Raw genomic sequence first — 19,032 nt, 5'->3', positions numbered from 1 at the left:
CCAGTTCAGGGCTGGGCTCAAAACAGGCACTAAAACAACTGACCTTTATTATTATTAGTGGTGTGGGAGGATTAGCCACTAAAAGTGCCCGGCACTCAAAGGTTATTCCGTTAGTGATGGTGGCTGGATCTCCTGCCTCTAAGCTTTTGCATTCTGTTCCCTGTGCTGTTCCCTGTGCGCCAATGGCTCTGGCTCTCACCGCTTGCTCTCACCAATTCCCAGAGGCCTTACCTGACTCTAAAGAACACCTGTCACTTTTCTTTGCTCCCATCTCAGGACCCGCCTGGAAAAATTTGCTCCCATCTCAGGACCCGCCTGGAAAAATTTAAATGTAAATTTAATATTCATTCATTCATTTTCTCTCTAGTCCTCCTAGAATGTAAGCTCGTGTGTGTGTGTGTGTGTGTGTGTGTGTGTGTGTGTGTGTGTACTGGGGGTGGGGGTACGTCATTAGTTTCCTACCTGCAGTCTTCCGGGTCTAGAACCTGGCACCTAATGGATCATTAATAAGGATGTGTTGGGTGAATAGCTGATTCTCAGGCAGGAGTTGGTGACACGTGGGCACGTGGGGCCACCCGACGGGCGGAGAGATTGGTGACGCAGAAACTTAAGGGCCGGAGAATGAACACGTGAAAGAACCATAGCGGGCGCATCCGCCTTTTAAGACACTGACGCCCCCTGCCCTCTTCCGGGCCGGGCGGGAGCGCGAGGTGCACGCAACGAGCCTGCCCATCCCGGGGCGGAGAACGCCCTGCCCAGATCCTGCGCGTTTCCCTTTTCTGACCCCGTGTCCCCGTCCCGGGCGCCCGCCCCCCGGGTCGAGACCCTTCGGACCCCGCAGCGCCAGCACGTGCTCCGCAGACGCCCGCAGGCCGGCGCGCAGCCGCACTCCCCGCGGCGCCCCTCCCCGCGCGGCCGCTCCGCCGGGAGGGGCGCGGGAGGGGCGCGGGGTGGGCGGGGCGGGGCAGGTCCGGGCGGCTCTGGGACTTGTAGGCCTGGAGCCTCGCCGCCCGCGCCCCGCCTGCCCCCGCCCCTAGAGGCCCTGTCTGTCACGGAAGGGGAAACTGAGGCCCGGTGATGGGACCCAGTGTGCCCAAGATCGCGCGGCCGTACGGTGGCCGCCTTCCCTGGCCCAAAAAGTGGAGGTCACACTTTCGCAAAGTTTTCCAAGGGCGCGCTGAGTGTCCCTTGTCTGGTCGAGAGCTCTCCTCGGCTTCTTCCTTCCATCGTGCATTCACTGAACAAACATTTCCCGGGGGCCCTCTGCTTGCCAGGCCGCACAGCTGGAGCAAACCATCCAAGGGCCCACCTCGCAGGGGAGAGAGACCTTAAACCCGTGAGTAGGTAACCAGGGCTTGGGGAGGTGAAAAGTACACTGAAGGAAGAGAAAAGCTGAATACAGGGGGAGCGATGAGGCCCAGCCCCGAGGCAGGAGTGGGCCTGGGGAGTTGGAGGGAACTGGGAGCGACAAGACCAGGGGGAAATGAGGGGGGACTGAAAAGTGTGTCCCCGGAGGACTCGGGGTTCCATTCCCAGCGTGAGGGGGCTGGGGCGGGGGTTTGGGGGGAAGGAAGGGTCAGACCAATGGTTGCCGGGTGGCGCGCGGGGTCGGGGAGTCCAGGGGCTTGAGGCACAGCTGGGCTGGGCTTGGAATCGAACGCAGCCTGACAGAGAAGGTGCCTGATAAACGCCTGAAAGACTAGTGAACGCTTCGCCTGCCTCCCTGTACCCCTCAGTCCGCCAGGAGCTGGGGTCACCAGGAGCGACCCCACTCAAAGCAGTGGTAACTTAAAAAAAAATGCACAACCTAAAAGTTAAGAATTATGTTTTATTTGGCGGACTTTCTGAGGACTCGAACCCTTGAAGCAGCTCTCAGGGACTGCTCCAAAGAGGTCAGCGAGGAGCCAGGATATAGAGGAGTATTTGCAACAAAAACCAAAACTTCGGAACGTCAAAAGATCACTGTTAATTAAAGAAAAACCACACATCTCAAGTTAATGAACTTAGCGCTTTCCTATGTATGCGAAGATGCAAGAGTCTGGGCTCATTGAAATCATTCCTTTGATGTGCACCTTAACCATCTAGGGCCAGTATCCTGTTATTTTCCACCCTGAATCCCCTCAGGGTACACAGGGGTGGCTGCAGTGGCTGATGGCCGCAACATCCTTTGTTTACTGACATGGCAGGTGACATTTTTCGTCCACAGCAGAGTCCCGACTGCACAGGACATCACAATGCTGGTGCCTGGACATGTGGAGGGTTTGAGATCCTCGGGGCCTGGCTCTGCACGGCCGTGTGACCCACCGGTGGGGGGGTGCTGGTGCCAGGCCCTCGGGTTCAGTGCTCTTGTCAGACATGAAATTCCTAATAACTTTGGACAAGGTGCCCTGACAATTCTGTAGCGGGTCCTGCTGCAGAGACCCAGGGGTGGGCCTGTTTCTAGGGCTGGGGAAGGGAACAGAGGGAACAGGGGCACCCTCTGCTTGCTCTCCCCCAAGGATGGCCCATAGAGATGGAGGGATCCTTGGCACAGGGATGGACTTTTGAGGAGGCCAGAACTACTTCCCCTGCCCAGTCACCTTCTCAGAGGGGCCTCCGGGACCACTCTGGCCACTCCTGGATGGCAGCACCCTGATTTATTTCCTAATGGATAGTACATTGTATATTTACCTGTTTGTCTTGTTCATAGAAGCTCTGTGGGGTAGAGTGTGTTGCGTGCATTTCTGCATCCCCCACGCCCTGATAAATATTCGTCGAACGAATTACATTTACATATAAAAACAAAGCCTGTTTCACCTTTAATATAAGTTCCTGTACCGTAAGCTGCACTGGGGAAACGATTCAGACTCACTAAACATGGTTCGAATCGTTTGTATCTGATTCGCTAGACGGTGCGCTCCTCGAGAGCAGGGGCCAGGAACCCAGTGAGCACGTATGGGTCCCCTCAAAACACCCGGATGCGCCCCCTACCCATGTGCGCGCCCTGCCCCTGGGCTTCACCGGGGCACGTGGGGCGTGGCGTGGCGGGGCCGGACTACGCTTCCCGGCGGCCCCCGCGCGCCCGGGCGGGGATGAGGGGGCGGGGCCGGACGCCCGGGGCGGGGACTGGGCGGGCAGGGGGCGGGGCCGACTACAAAGCCCGGGTGGGCGACGGGGCTTAGAGTTCCCGCAGCGCCGGCAGGAACGCGACGCAGCGCAGTGCCGCGCGTGGAGCGGGAGCGACCCGCGAGTGGACGGGCCCGGCGGCTGGACCGGCGCCCCTGCTGCCCCGCTCGCTCTCCGCCGCCCCCAATGAGCGCAGCCCCACGCGGCCCGGGTCCGTAGGCGGCGGGCCGCCCCCCATGCTGCTGCAGCCCGCGCCGTGCGCCCCGAGCGCGGGCTTCCCGCGGCCCCCGGCCGCCCTCGGCGCCATGCACGGCTCGCAGAAGGACACCACGTTCACCAAGATCTTCGTGGGCGGCCTGCCCTACCACACCACCGACGCCTCGCTCAGGAAATACTTCGAGGGCTTCGGGGACATCGAGGAGGCCGTGGTCATCACCGACCGCCAGACGGGCAAGTCCCGCGGCTACGGCTTCGTAAGTGGCCCCGCGGCCGGGCGCTCCCCGCCCCGCACTTATCGCGGCCGGGCCGCTGAGTCAGCCGGCGGGCGCACGCCAGCCCCGGGCGCCTCCCGCCGGCTCGGCACCTGCTGCCCCCTCTCGGGCTCCAGCCGGTCCTGCCCCCGCCCCCCAGGCCCGGTCTCCCTGCCCCCTCCGCACGCCCGGTTTAAAAGGGAGAGCCGCTGGGTTCAATTAGGACTCCGAAGTTTGTGGAGAGGTTCTCGGCACTTCCTGGAGCAACAAGCGAGCGAGGAGCCGGGCTTCGGCCCCGGCGCTCAGGAGCCCTGAAGCAACCCCCATTTTATTTTCCAGCAGCCCTCTCAGACACCCCAAACAACCTAAGTAAAAATCGCCCTGAAGACATCTCTTTTACTCCCTTTCTAACTAGGGTGTCCCCAAACACCTCCCATGAGGAAGTTTGTGGTCCGCACTGGCCGGGACCCCTGCCTCCCTTCGGGGTGGCCGTGTCTTCCATGGGGGTTGTTTCCGTCCCTGAGGGCAGCGTTTCCTAGCACTTGAACTCGGGGGGAGGAGCCGGGGCCCAGGGGCAGCTTTGGGAGGGCCCCGGGCTGGGGTCAGAGGGGACTGGGCTGGGCGCCTTGGGTAATGGGCACGCGGGGCGGGGAAACGAGTGCCCCGTGCCGGGGCTCTCGAGCTCTCTCTCTGCTCCCCCCCGCCCCCCGGCAAGGGAAGCCCCTGATGCGTCTGTGCTCCTCCAGGTGACCATGGCTGACCGGGCGGCAGCTGAGAGGGCTTGCAAAGACCCTAACCCCAACATTGACGGCCGCAAGGCCAACGTGAACCTGGCCTATCTGGGTGCCAAGCCGCGGAGCCTCCAGACGGGTGAGAGCCGTGTTTTCCTTCCCTGGCACTTCTGGTTGCTATATTCAGCGTTGGTATCTGTCGGGTGGAAAAGGCCCCCCCCCCGCACCTCCAGGGGTGGCAGTCGGCTGTCATGTGCTCCCAGAGAGCCGTCACAGAGCAGCCATCTCCCAGCTTGGAAGCTGAACCCCTTCCTCTAGCTGTGTGTGCCAGTGGGACAGGGCGAGGAGGGCACGTCACACAGTTGTCAGCTGTCCTCACAGGAGGGAGGAAGTTGGTCCCCGGGGCTGGAGGTTGGGAGGACAGACACCCAGAGGCTGCTGCCTCTCGGGTCCCTTGGCCTCCTTCGGCTGGGAGTTTTGGGGTTCATGTGGAGGTGGCCTGGGAGAGGAAAGGAAGCTGATTAACGCTTTGGGTTAGAGGTGGACGGTTGTGAGGTTCTTTCCTGTGTCAGGCCAGGCCCCTAACTGGTCCCTCGTTTTAGGCTTTGCCATCGGCGTGCAGCAGCTGCACCCCACCTTGATCCAGCGGACTTACGGGTGAGTGGACGGCTGGCTGGGATGGGGGGCGGTAAGCAGGCCTTGGAAGCCAGGCCAGGGGGCTGTGAGCTTCCTGGGTCTTTCAGTGCAGGCGCCCATCGGTCTGAGGGAGCCTCTTACCCTGGGACTGCCGACCCCACGGTGGTTGGTTGCGCTGTGTGCAGCCATCTTTCTGTGTCTGAGAACCGACCTTTGCTCCAGCCTTTCAGAAGCGTCATTGTGTTTTGGGAGTGGGAGGGAGACAAGCTGGGAGCAGGGGGAGAAGGCAGGTTGCATTTCTCTGTCCCCTGGAAAAGGCCACACCACAGAGAGATGGGGAGCATGAGCTCTGGAGCCTGTGGCCTGGGTTCAGAGCCCGGTTTCCCCTTGCTGGGTGCGTGACCTCCGCTCACGCAGCCACCAGTGCCTCAGTTTCCTCACCTGTGATATGGGATGGTGACAGCACCTCTGAGTTCTGTGGGTGGAGGCCTGGCATGGGCCCCATGCAGGTTAGGTAAGTATGCTGGAAGGGTTTGCCGACTAGGAACCGGGCCAGGCTCTTTGAGGGCGCCCCTCTGACCTGCTCCAGTGCCCGACAGATGGCGGCAGCAGGTCACTGCCAACCGGTCCAGTGTTTGCGAAGCTGCAACAGGTGAGCCGGGATCAGGACCAGATGTCCCCGCCCAAGTGGGCCCGGCCTGTGGGCTTTTTGTCTGATGTGCTTTAGAGCAGTGTGTCCCAGCCTCCTCCATCCGAAAAGGGCCTTCGTCGTTGTCTTCTTTTTTTTTTTTTTAACATCTAATAAGGTCTAGCAGCTGCTTGGGAAAGGGCAGAGACTTTAGGGGCACAAAGGAGCCTGCCGTGCCGGCTGACTTCCCAGCCCTGTGATCGATGTCGGCTGTTTGCCCCAGTGCAGGGAGCGTGCTGATGGGGATGGGGGTTCTGGGGGGGGCAGTTATAGAACAGGCAGCCCCTTTTAGAATGTTAGAACCTCTTAAGCTATCGGAGACTGAATCCCAGGCCCTGCGTTTTGTGCTGAAAGTTGCAAGTGTGTACGTGTGTGTGTGTGTGTATGTGTGAGCGTGTGTGTACCTGCCCCAGAGGCTCGGTTTAAGGGGCCACCTGGCTCACTGGGGCAGTGTGAACCGGGCCCTGGAGCAGGCTGGGAGTTGGGCTTGGGTGGTCTGGGCAGGTCCACCATGATTCGGGGCTGCTTACCCTGACGGGCAGCCTCTGTGGCGGCACAGTGGCCCCCACGTGAATTGGAGGAAGTGTGTGAGCCCAGGTCCCGGTCTGTCCTCCTGAGAGGAAGCCTGGAGGGCGGCAGGGAGCAGGGGGTTCTGGTTTCCTTCTCGCCCTGGGACCTGCTTCACCTGTGTCTGCAGCCATCTTGGAAGGTGTTTGGGGACACCCCTGTCTTCCTGCCGTCACCCAGGTTCTTCCTGTTTGGGTTCAGGCCATACGAGGAGGGTGTCCTCACTTTCCGCAGCCCTGGCTCTGTTCCCCAGGGCAGGGGCTGGGCCCGGGGCTGGCACGGAGATCCGGGCGTGAGCCTCGAGCACACGCGGCTTGAAATGCGACCATAGCTTCCCGCTCGAGCCTGGGCTCCCTTGTGATCTGTCACAACTGCCTCTGGGACTTGGTGACCCTCAGCACTTGGCCTCTGGAGCCTGCAGACCTGGGTTCAAATCCTGACTTTGTCACTTACCAGTTGGTCCATCTCGGCAAGAGATGTTTTCTTCCTGAGCCTCTACTTTCCTCATCTGGAAAATGGGACTAATAACCACCTGAGGCAGTGCTGGCACGTGGGGCCGGGGGCTCTATACCTGTCTGCCTTCTCTCCTGCCCTCACGGCAGCCCTCAAAGGTTGGGACCGATATTACTCTTGCTTCTTAGGTGGGGAAACTGTGGCAAAGAAAGGTTAAAAAGGTTAACAACCTGTCCAGGGCGGCTGAAGTGACAGGATTTGAACCCACGCGGGCTGGCTCTGGAACGCGCGCTCTCAGCTGCTGCTCTGTGGGGCGGGTGGGTGGGAAGGGTGCTCCGACGGTTTCCCTCGTGGTCCTCAGAGCGCCACCCATGGGAGGGTGGTCAGGCGTCGGTCACAGATTTTACTGCCATGTGCTCCCGACTGCAGGCGACAGTGTTTTGTAAGTGAATCTGCTGGCTGGCCATTTGATACCTGTGACGGTGAAGAGGCCGCTGGCCCTATTTGTTGGTTACCAAGGGGGTGGAGGCCCAAACAGGGACAGTCCAGCTCTGCATTTCCAGCGGCCGGTGGACTGCAGCCTCTCAGAGCTGTGCCGCCTCCCACCAGGCCTTGCTGAGACCCCAGGGGGCAGGAGCGGTGCCGGGCCGGGCTTTTGGGGTCAGTTGTCTCCTGCCAGCGCCCGCCCGCCTGGCTGGAGAGTTGGGCCGTCAGCGTCCCTTTTGATTTTGCAAACAACGGGCCGGGGCCCGGCCGGGCCTGAGTCAGCGGTCAGTGGTGTCGGCTCTGGGCTGGCAGCAAGGCCCGGGCAGCCCAGAGTTTGCAAACCCGTTAACCCTCTCCTGCCTGGCGGAACTTTCCCTGACTTTCTGGCACCGATCGTGTGCCTGGGACAGCTCTGAAGATTCCACAGCTCGCTTTTGGGCAAGGCCACTGCAGAATCCTCGTCTGGCTGGGTCGTAAATGTCAGCATGGAAAGATTTGCCAAAGAACTTTTACACTCTCTGCTTTTTGCTTGGATTCCCTGCCCGCAGTTTTTCTTTTCTTCAAGAACGGGACTTTTCAGGACCTAATGCGACCGGGACATTTCCGTCATGTTAACTACATGGGGCCGAGGGTTAGAGTTAGGGTTAGGGTTTGAAGAAGGCTTCTTTGGCAGGTGGCAGGTGGCTTGATCACAGGGTGGGGACTGCGGCCATAGACCACCCAGCCGACCGGCCCTTTGCTGATGGGGTGGGACAGTCAGCAGACCGCAGGCACAGGTCCAGGCAGAGCGTTGGGTCTGGCTTGGAAGGGGCCTCTCCGTGTCAGGGCTGTCTGTCCAGGCCTGAGCCTGAGGCTTGTAGGAGCTGAGGTTTGTCCCAGGCCTGGCTGCACTGGGAGCCTCTCCTTGGGTTATTTTTGAAGGGCCAACTGCTTCTCTGGGCTCAGCTCCCCAGCCCAGCTTCTCAAGGGTGCCTTGTTGTGGGCTCCACAGCCGTCCACTGCGAGCCGCCCCCCTGGGTGCCGGGTTGGGGCCAGTCCCTAGGTCCCAGATGGCAGGACAGGGTCCCGGGGCTGCTGGGTGTCAGGCAGGCCTTGTGCTGGAGCGAGGCCCCGGGCTCGAGGCCAGGCCCAGCCCCTTCTCTCCGGGCTCATCTCCCCGTCTGCGGGGTGGGGACTGTGTTGGTGCCACCTCCCAGGGCCGACTGGGGATGGGACCCTCTCCCCAGCACGTGCACACGCCGTTCGGCCTAGAGTTTCAGGGCCCCTACACCCTCTGTGTGAAGGGCCCCGGTGCCCAGATTGAGACCCGCTGCCCTTGCTGTGACCAGGCCGTGGGTGTGTGCCTGCCCAGGGGGTCTGAGCAGAGTGTTTGGGTCCCCAGGGCTGGAGAGGGGCCAGAGAATGACAGGAAGATGTCACGGAGCACAAGGGGCTGGGCGGAAGGCCGAGAGCTGTTCCCAGAATCCTTCATTCATCCAGTATTTATTGAGCGCCTGCTGGATACTTTGAATAAGAAAGATGTGGTTGGTTCTCCATCTCGCTTTCTGGCAGGGAAGCCAGGCCATTAGACATCCTTGTGGGCACGTGAGGGCCGAGGTGGTGATGGGGACAGCTGAACAGGGCAGCTGGCTGGCGGAGGGCCTCGTGGGCTGGGACAGGCCTGTGTCGAGATTGTAACGGTGGGTGCGTGATTGTGCGTGCGATCAAGAATCATGGACTTACACCCAAGGACCCCCCTGAACTGGTGAAATCCGAGCAAGGCCCGGAGCCAAGCTCAGAGCGGTGCACCGGCGTGCGGCTCCTGGGTTTGGTAGCGTGTTGGGTTATGAGACGTCACCACTGGGGACACCACGGGAGGGCCCGTGGGGCCTCTCTCTACTGTGTTTGCACTTTCCGGAGAGTCTCTCGTGATTTCATGACACGAAGTAAATAAAGCGGGGGGGAGTCGCAGCGCCTTGAACAGGGGGCCCGCACCTTGGAGGTGTGGCAGGAAGTGAGGTCAGAGCCGGAGGGTATGGGGGCAGAGAGGAAGCTGGTGCCCTCCCGTGTGGCATCACGTGGCTTGTTTTTACTTTCAGGGTGTTTGGGGTGGCCCTGCCCCTCCCCAGCCCGTCGCTTCCTGTTTGGCACTCGCTGGAGCGAGGAGTGGGCCGGCGCGTGGCCCTCCCTGGCGGGCGGCCCGCGCACACCTGTTGTTTGTCCCCGTCTGCTGTAACAGACACTGGCCTCTGGGGCGGTTCTCGGGCTCCTGTCCAAGGATGAGCTCTTCGCCGGCCCCAGTGGCCCTGGCGGGAGGGGCCCCCGTACCGAGGCCTCGTCGGGAAGCCTCCGGTCGAAGGGAGAGGCCTGACCACACGCAGGCTGATTTGGGCATCTCACTTGGCCTCACGGGTGTGTCCCAGGGCAGGGACCCGGGTGGGGGGCTCCCAAGTGGACCGGGCCGCCCCTTCTCACTGCAGCGGGAGGAGGCCGTGTAAGGAGCCTGCAAGCCCCACGACTTGTCTGTGTGACCCCTTGTTCTCGCGACGAGTTTTCGTCCTTGAGCCTCAGTTTCCCCATCTGCCACGTGGACGTGATGCGTGCCCTGCAGCATGCTGACGGGGGGCGGGGTGCATCTGGATCATTCTCCTGACCCCTCCCGCGTGGCTGAAAGGAGGAAGCTGTGCTTTCATTCAGCCAGTTTGTGGCAGGTTGGGGACTTCGTGGAGACGGAGGGAGTCCTGGCCCTGCTTGTGATTATGGAGCTTCCTTTGGCAGAGCGGTGGCGGCTCGGGTGGCGACAGGCGCTCTGGGGGGAGAGGAGCAGCTGGGCAGGGGAGGCTGGTGTGAGTGGTGTGGGCAGTGGGAGACTGGCGGGGTCAGAGGCCCAGCAGGGTGGCCTCAGCTCACGTCGGGCCACGGTGGCCCAGGGGAGCATTTGGATTTGCCTGAGTGCTGGGGGGCTGCTGTGGGCCCTGAGCAGATGAGGGCCGGGTCACTTGCGTCTTTAGAGGGTCTCTTCAGCTGCTGGGTAGGCCTGAACCACCGAGGCCAGGGTCGGGGCCCCACTAGCGGACCTCGCAGTGATCCAGTCCACACGCGAGGCCGTGGTGGCCGCCCGGGAGTGAGGAGCTGTGGGATTCTGAGCACATTGAGAGAATGTGTGAAAGAAAGTCTGAGAAGATTCTAGAACTTTGGGCCTGAGCTAATGGCGGGTCAGTTGGCCTTGGCAGTGAGGGGAGGCTGCAGTTTGGGGGGAAGGGCGGGCGTCTGGGTTTGGACAGGTTCCGGTGGAGATGCCGGGCCAGGGTCTGGCACTGCCCCTCGGGAGATGCGTTTTACCTGCTCTGTGGTCCGACGGCCCCAGAAAGCCTGGATGTCCCCGCTCTGGAGAGCCCTGGGAGGCCCCTCCCCGGCCTGAGGCTCCTGAGTTGTGCCCCAGCGGCCGCCGGCTTCTCCGACCCATCAGGCCAAACCTCCAGAGAGCAGAGAAAGTGAAATGGGCTCATTTGCCTTTGTTATTTTTATTTTTGGGGCTAGCTGTGCATTCACAGAATGAGTGCTTGGGGCCACAGCTGACCCCTTTTCGCTGAGAGTTTTGCTTTGAGTGTGTGGGCGGCGTGCCCGTCTGTCTCCCGGGCGTCGGCCCCCTCGGCCCCCCTCACCTGCCCCGGCGTCCCCAGATGCTCCTGCTCAGACCCCAAGACCTCTGCCTGCAGGGCTCCAGGGGAGGCTCTGTCGGACTCTGTAGCACCCTCAGTTTACAGATGGGGAAACGAGGCCAGAGAGGGCCGACGGACTTGGACAGGCACGGCCAGGAGCCAGACTCGGGGTCTCGCCCCTCCGCCCTGGTCTCCATCGGGCCGAGTCAGCTGGGCGGCTCCTGGCTGTGGGCCGCTCACCCTGGGCGCGTGGGTCCAGGCGGAGATCTCGGCCGTCACCCTTTCAGCAGGGGGTGCTCAGCCTGAGCGTGTGCCCCTCCAGGATGGTCTGGCCTTTTGAACCTGGCCGGCTGCAGCTCCCTTCCCAGTCTGGGGGTTTGGGGGTTTGCTTTGCCCAGGCCCTGGGCATCGGGTCCACTGGCTTTTAGGTTCTAACCCCAAACCTGACCGTTCTGCTAGCTGGTTTGCTTTTCCCTCCAGGGCCCTGGGCTGCCCTCCGTGGGGCTGGGCTGGGAGGGCCTTTGGTCCATCCTGGCTGGGTGGGGCCGATCTTGCCCTCTCTCAGCCTCGAGGAGGGGGTCTCTGGGGTGTGGAGAGGAGGCAGTCCCGGCCCCCGGGGTCGAGGCCGAGGCTGGCAGGTGCAGAGCCAGACTTGAACTGAGGCTGCGGGCTCTGCTTCCCCAGGGTCCCCGGCTGTGCCAGCCGTGCTGCTTCCTCTGCCTCCCCAGGGCCGTGACTCGCGGCCCAGGAAGCGGCAGCAGCCCCGGAGGGGCCTCTTTGCCACCGGGTGCCCGCAGGGCCCTTGGCACTCGGCAGGGGCTGGCTAGGCGCTTGGGACCCAGCGGTCCAGGCCAGGTTCCCGCCCTCGTGGGGCTTGCGTTCTCGTGGGGAAGACAGCGGCACAGAAGGTGGATGACAGGGCGGTTTGGGGTTGTAGGAAGGAAGGCCGGCCGGCGGGGGTGGGGCGTGGTCGGGCAAGGCCTCCGAGGAGGTGAGGTTTGAGCTGTGGGAAGAAGCCTGCCAGCAGCGGGAACAGCAGGTGCAAAGGCCCTGTGCTCGGAGAAGCACGTGCACTGGGGGGACAGAAAGGAGCTCTGGGTGGCCGGAGTGGGGACAGTGGGCTGGAGGTAAGCTGGGGAGGTAGGCTGAGGGAGGCCCTGGGGGGTGGGGAGCAGTCGGGGTTTGGCTCTGGGCGAAGGGGAGGCCCCTGTGGGGACGTGCCTGAGTGGCGTGGTCTCCCGGACTGTTTTTAAGACGACCCCTGGCCGCCGGGTAGGGGGCGGCGCAGCAGGCCTGCCAGGTCTGGGTGGATGCAGGCTTGCTGCTGGGGGACGGGGGGAGAACGGGGGGAATTGGGGGACCGGGGCGTGGGTGGGGTGGACGTGGGCAGGGGAGTCCCCGAGGACAGAGCGTGTCAGGCCCGTACCCTTTTCAGAGGCCTGCAGAACAAGCACGCGGACGCCGGCAGCACCCTGACCTTCCTGGGGAGCAGGCGGGGCGCTGAGGGACCCGCTGGACACAGACCCTGTTCCCCGGTGCCAGGCGCCTGGGACCTCCCCCTTGTGGTGTGCGGGCCTGGGAAGGGGGCGCAGGGGCTGTGCTCAGACGGGGCCAGCTGGTGGTTTGGCTGGGGTTTCCTTCTCACCGAAGAGTCCAGTGGGTTCCCGTGGGGGATGCTGTGTGTGTGCACCAGCTCAGTCCCTTGGTCCCCGCCTGGCCTTTTCCCAGCCCTCTGCGTGGGTGTCTGTGGTCGTGACAATGGTATTTGCCTTTTTCTTTGTAGTTTACAGCGGGGTCTTGACCTTGCCGTGATGCTGGAGGATTCTTCGTGGTCAGCGGGAGGGGCCATCCTGTGCGCTGTGGGATGTTGGTAGTGTCCCCGGCCTCCACCCACTGGCTGCCACTGGCAGCCCCCCAACCCCCAGTGTGACAACCAGGAATGTCCCAGACGCAGCTGAGCGTCCCCTGGGGGCAGAGCCGCTGTGGCTGAGAAATGCTGTTCTGGTGGAGGGTCTCGGTTCTCAAACCCTGACGGCAGCCTCTGCCGGACCCGTTTTACAGATGGGAAAACTGAGACTCACAGAAGCTCTGTAACTTGAGCGCAGAGCTGAGGGCCCCGGTCCCCTTCCTGGGGGTTGGAGGGGGAGCTTCGCAGCGTCCTCCCCCCTTGACTCAGCAGTGCGTACCCAGTGGCAGAACCCACACCAGCCACTGTCTCCCTGGCTGTGTGATTGCCAGTCCCTCGGCCTCTCTGAGTCTTGGTTTCACTCTCTGGGCAATAGGGTAATAGCAGCACCTGTTTTATGGCTGTGAAATGCTTCATAAGTTATCTTGGGCTTTTCACAAAGAGTGGGGAGTGGGGACAGGGTGCTTGAGGGAAACAGGTGAACAGATACAGACACGCAGTGTCCCCGCAGGTCAGGAAACAAGGGAGTCCCCCTTCCTCTCACCCTGAAGCTTTTTCGCCCACACCGTGTCTGAGCGTCCCCCAGCAGGGCAGCTCTGTGGTGGCCAGAGCAGAGCTTAGTCCTGACGACACTGAGTGTCAGAAACCTGGTAAACGTGACGGCTGCCTTGGCCGGCAGCCTTGAGGCAGGTGTGGCCAGAAACCTGTCATTTTAGAGCCCCGGGTACTTCTGCCGTGTGGACAGTGTGTGCCTGGTCCAGGCGGTGGTTCTGCAGTGCCAGTATCCAAATCCCCGGGCGCCTGTCAGATGCAGATTCCCGGACCCCATCTGACTTGGCAGTCTGCGGGGATCCACATTTTTAGCAAATGCCGTCTGAGGCAGTGGTGCGCCTGCCCGTGTTGGGAGAAGTTCTGGGCTCAAAGCTTCCACAGCCTCCCACTAAGGAATGTTCTAGGGTTCCGGGAGCCGCGTGGGGCTCACGTGGTGGGGGCATCGATGACGCCCAGGACGGCACGGTGGGCACCGCACCAAGACACGCTCCATCGTGTCTCCTCTGGCTCCCTTTTAGAGAGGCATCCGGACGGCCGGGGCCCCTTGTCTTTCTCGGAGGGGTCTGTGCCCGCCGGCTGTTTGTCAGCACTGCGTGTCCAGCCCCTCCCGCGGCCAGGCCCTGGGCGAGGCACCACCTGCTCATGTGAGGTCCAGTGGGGGAGATGGGCCAGGAGCTCAGGCTCTGAGCAGCTGCCCCCTCCTCCGTAAAGCCTCTCCCGACCACTCCCAGCTCTGGTTCACGGGTTGGTGTGTTCGTGTGCCTCTGGGATCCAAGCGCTGAGAGGCCAGGGACTGGGTTGTGTGCTCACCGCTGCATCCTTGCCCAGAGCACACCCGCAGACACGTGAGAAGGCTGGTTGCAGCTTGGGAGGCCAAGGCGGCATTCGAACCCAGGCCCCACTCTGTTCAGGGCTCTTGTTCCCACCAGGGAGGCAGGAGCGGGTGGGCAGCAGAAACTCCCAATAGGGCGGAGAGGGAGCGTGGGTGCCATGGCCTGGGCCATGGCGCAGGGCTCCTGGCCACGGCTGCCTGGCTTCCTGACAAGCAGCAGTGTGTGGCCTTGGCGGCCATGGGCGTGCTGCCGCCCAGGAGGGCACACGACGGGGAGGCGGGGACCCGGTGTAGGAACTCCCTGGCGGGGGGGGGGAGCTGGGGCCCCTCCGGGACCGGCCAGGTGTGCCCAGGCTCTCACCCCCAGGGGTTTGCTGCTGGATCATGGGGCTGTGGTGCCCGTCACCACCCCAGCTCTTTCCTCACTGGGTTGTTCACCCCTCGCTCAGGATTTGCTCCTTATATTTGTGTGTTTATTGTGGTAAAGTACACATAACCTAACATCTGCTGTTTTAGGGCATTAAATATATTCACAGAGTCGTGCGGCCATCACCACTATCTGATTCAGAACTTTTTCGTCACCCAGAAGGAGACCCATAGCCCTCACTCCCCTTCCCTGCTTTCCGAAGCCCCTGCAGTGTAACCACTTTGTCTCTGGGTTTGCTTTTGTGGAGATTTCACCTGAATGGAATCATTCAGTCTGTGGCCTTTTGTGTCTGGCCTCTTTCACTCAGCATCGTGTCCTCAAGGTTCATCCACACAGTGGCGTGTGTCAGCGCGTTATTCTTTTTTCTGGGGGGAATGATACTCCTTGGCGTGGATACACTGCAGTCTGGAAATCCATTCATCGGTGGATGGATGCTTGCTTTTCCTTTTTGGCTGTCGCGAGTAGTGCTTCTTATTCCCCTTTGTGCCTGTGAATCCACTTGCCTTGTAGAGGTGCTCGGACCCACATGCAACCCTTACACAGCCTCCTTCCAGGCCTTTTCTTTGCGTTCAAAACATTGCCGCACATAAAGTTGCCCTCAGTCAGCTCTTGGACCCATAAAAACGGCAGTTTCATACAATTCCACCTCACCCATCCTTAGCATGGATATAAATACACATTTGATTTTTTTTAGCATGAACATTATCACCATTCAGTATAAATATCACAGTTTTGCATAAACAGTATCTCTGTTCTGTGGCTTGGCTTTCTCTCCCGGCAGCGTGGAGGGGAGCGGCTTGGGGCTGAGTGTGGACCTCGTCCTGCTGCCACGTGGGGTGGTCTGGGGGACACTGGACGCTGCTCCGTCCCCGTGGACAACACTCGGGTTTCTCTGCTTTTTCGCTGTTCCCAGGGGTGCCGCCGGGACCCACTGAGCCCCTGTCCTTGTTCGGAAGGGAGGGCCGCTGGATGCCGAGGGGCCTGGCGGGGGCAGGGAGCCCAGCTTCCAGGGCCCGGCTTTCTGTCCACTTGCTCTCCCAAAGCTGCCCCAGTTTCTGCCCCTGCCAGGCCTGCGGGAGCGCCGGGAGGGAAGGTTTCCCTTTTTCTTTCAAAGCAGCTTCTCTTCGGAATGGAAGAGGGGCAGGTCAGGGGTCCGGGGCCTGTCTTACAGGCGTGGAGGGAGGTTGGGGTGGCCCCCAGGTGTGTAGCCATGTCAGCCTCATCCTGTGTGACTTGTGCAGGCCTGAGAGGAGGGGGAGGAGCTGATGCTGGAGGCCACGGCGTCTGCCCCGCCGAGGCCGCTCTGTGCCCACCGCTGCCGTGGGGCCCGGCGCCGGCTGCCGGAGCGGGCACCTGCTGGTACTGCCTTCCCGAGCCTCAGGTTCTCCGTCTGCGACGTGTGGGGTCGCCCCTACAGTGGAGGGCTGCGCGCACGGCGCCCGCGGTGGGCCGCCTGCAGGGAGGGACGAGCGCGGGCTGCAGCTCTCAGCTCCCAGGCTGATGCCCGGGGGACCTTGGGCGAGGCACCTCCAAGACCAGTTTTTCTGTTGTAAAATGAGACGGTTACCTGAAGGCCAACCTGGGGGAAGTTTCAGCCGGTTACTGCGTGTGAGGCGTGCCCACCGGCCTGCTGCGCCTTGTCCCTGAGGCTCTGGCCGTCATCTTTGCTCGCGGCACCGTCATTGCGGTTACACTTGTACTACGTCGTTGTCCTCATTCACTCAGCAAGTGAGCCCCTGCCTGGGCCAGGGTCTGTGTTGTCTGTTCACGGGTGGCTGACGTTGTAGTCAGGGGAGGCAGATGTGGTAAACAAGTAAATTGCGCAGGGTGTCACTGTGGGGGTGGCAGATGCTGGGAAGATGAACCCAGGGAAGTGGGGGGACAGGGCTGGCTTCATGGACATGTGACCTGGGTGATCACACAGGGACCTGTGCTCAGAAGGGCTTGTGCTGGATTTGATGCTTTGGTGCTGAAATTGTTCATGATTTTTAAACTCCCCACCCCTGCCCCCAAATCATGTCGTGTTGCTCCTGTGGGGGACGGGTGGTGTTTGGTGTGTAGGGTGGGATGGGGGGGGCTGCCTGGACGGGTTCACGGAGGAGACATTTGAGTGCAAACTTGAAGAGGGGAGGTGGGAGCCCTGTGGGTCGCTGGGGAAAGTGCTGTGCAGGTTGTGGGCATGGCCAGTGCAAAGGCCCTGTGGTAGGAGCACCATTATTGTTGTAATTGCACCCATTTTACAGATGAGGCAGTAGAGATGCCGGAGGGGGGACACAGCATCACCCGGCTCTTCCGGCACCTCCACTCCACCTGAGCCGCTGTGTTCCCCGCTCTGTCGCCTGACCCTGACCCTGACCCTCTCTGCTTGGCCCCACAGGCTGACCCCCCACTACATCTACCCACAAGCCATCGTCCAGCCCAGCGTGGTGATCCCGGCGGCCCCAGTCCCGTCACTGTCCTCGCCCTACATTGAGTACACACCGGCCAGCCCGGCCTACGCCCAGTACCCGCCGGCCACCTACGACCAGTACCCGTATGCCGCCTCGCCTGCCACAGCCGCCAGCTTTGTGAGCTACGGCTACCCGGCCGCCGTGCCCCAGGCCCTCTCGGCCGCGGCCCCCGCGGGCACTGCCTTCGTGCAGTACCAGCCTCAGCAGCTGCAGCCCGACAGGATGCAGTGAGGGCCGTTTCTGCCCCTGCAACTGCGGCTCCATCACCACACGCTCGGCGGGTGCCGGCCGAGCCCAGGGGTGCACACCGCACCTGTGCCTCGGGAGACCCTGCGGGACCCCGCCTGCACCCTGGGCGGCCCAGAGACCACTTCTTTCTACACCCAGGACCGTCGCGCCTTGAGGGAGGACTTTGAGAGAAAAGAGTGACCGAGAGCCATTTGAAGATCAGCCTGAATGTCGCACACGCACTGTCCCCGCCCTCCCGCACCCCTGGAGCCCGCGGGCGGTCCCCCCAGCATCCTGTGGGGCCTTCTGGACCCTCCACAGACCCCGGCGGCCCTCTGGGGTGAGCAGAAACTTTGTCCCGCTCAGAGAGGCCTTACTCCAGGGAAGCCCAGGATCGCGAAGTGTGTTGACTGTTGTCGCTCCGTCTGCACAGCTCTGAACCGTGCACGGGGGGGATCGCCGGCCTCCTGAGTTCCCATTTTCTAAATGCTGGCCCTGGGGTGCTCCCCCTCCCCCCGGCCCCCAGACGCCCAGGTGCGGCAGGGCCACCGGTGACCAGCGACGGGGCAGCTGGCCGTGGTCCTTTACGTCGAAGCACTGCGACTTTTTTTTCTTACCGTCATTGTTTTGCTACTAAGATGATTTCAGAATTTCAGTCTATTTTTTCAGCAGAGACTCCCACCACCAAGAATCCAAAACCTGTTTTTGACTTTGAGAGACTCGCTTTTGTCGATGGCTCTACACCCGAGGAGCCAGTGACAGTATTTCTGTGATAAGGTGTCTGCTGGCCCGAGTGCCCGAGCCCCTCAGAGGGTAGGCGTCTCCAGACAGTAAGTTGTCTTAAGCTTGTCCCCCTCCCTATGGCCGTGACGGGGTTGCGGGCCGAGGGGCCGGACCGCAGCATCCTGGCCGGCAAGGTGGAGGCTCAGAGTGCCCCCCGCGTCCCCCTGCGGTGTCGCCTGCTGTGTATATACCAGCCCGAGCAGCTGCGGGATTGAGCTGAGACACATCTGCTTGCCTTGGGGGCTCGGGGACGGGGGAGGTGACAGTTCCCACAGCCCGCGATGGGGCTCCTGGAGGGGGAGGGGAGAGTGCGATGAGGGGACAGGCCCGAGGGGGTTGGGGCGTGAGGGCTGCTCCTGCAGACCTACCTCAGGGAAGTGGGAGGCCTCGGGGCTGCTGCACAAGGGCAGGCGCTTCCCTGCACGCCGGGGCAGAGCCAAGGCCCAGAAAGCAAAGGTAGCTCAGATTCTAATAATATTTTTATTAGAATGTTCTGATTATAAAAATAAAAGTTGTTTTCTTTAAAGAAAAAGTGGGTCTGTAGTTTTTCCCTCGAAGTGGGCGCCTCTGACCCTCATAGCCACCGGGCTCGGTCTCTGATGTGCTCAGAGCAGGGCCCTGGGGGCAGAGGCTGGGCGGCTCCACCAGAGCCAGGTGGAACAGGGGGCGGCTCCTTGGAGAAAGCAGGGCACTGCTGGCAGAACCCGGGCAGGAGCTGCTGAGAAGGCATAGGAGCAGGTGTCCAGACCCCCGGCCCTCAGGGTGCTGGCAGCCGGGCGCGGCGCAAGTCAGGAAGGGACGTCTGGGTGTGCGGGAGAGGGGATCCATCCCGGGATGGTCCCAGCCTCTCCCACCATCCACCTGGAGCCCCGACTCGGCACTGGGGGAATCACGGGGGCCTCCTGGAGGGGGTGTGAAGGCTGGAGAGGAGGTTCATTCACTCATTGCCTCACTTTCTCCCTCATTCGTTCATTCTAAGAAATGGCGTGTGCCGGGTCACATGCAGAGCACTGGGGATAGTCATAAAACACACAGTCCTGCCCACTGGGGTTTATAATCTACTGGGGGCACACAGCA

General features: G+C 61.9%; 1 protein-coding gene across 1 annotated transcript; it reads left to right on the top strand.

Moving 5' to 3' along the window:
* Positions 1 to 3,137: 3,137 nt before the first annotated feature.
* Positions 3,138 to 18,481, top strand: RBM38 (RNA binding motif protein 38). The gene is made up of 4 exons (XM_036827056.1): positions 3,138 to 3,578; positions 4,322 to 4,445; positions 4,909 to 4,963; positions 16,872 to 18,481. Exons 1-4 carry the CDS (start codon positions 3,342 to 3,344, stop codon positions 17,173 to 17,175), a joined length of 720 nt encoding a protein of 239 aa, XP_036682951.1. The 5' UTR covers positions 3,138 to 3,341; the 3' UTR covers positions 17,176 to 18,481.
* Positions 18,482 to 19,032: the final 551 nt, after the last annotated feature.

This window comes from Balaenoptera musculus, chromosome 15 (assembly GCF_009873245.2).
Source record: "Balaenoptera musculus isolate JJ_BM4_2016_0621 chromosome 15, mBalMus1.pri.v3, whole genome shotgun sequence".
Classification (NCBI taxonomy): domain Eukaryota; kingdom Metazoa; phylum Chordata; class Mammalia; order Artiodactyla; family Balaenopteridae; genus Balaenoptera; species Balaenoptera musculus.
The sequence above is the reverse complement of the archived record's forward strand: the minus strand, read 5'-3'. Positions and strand labels throughout refer to the sequence as shown.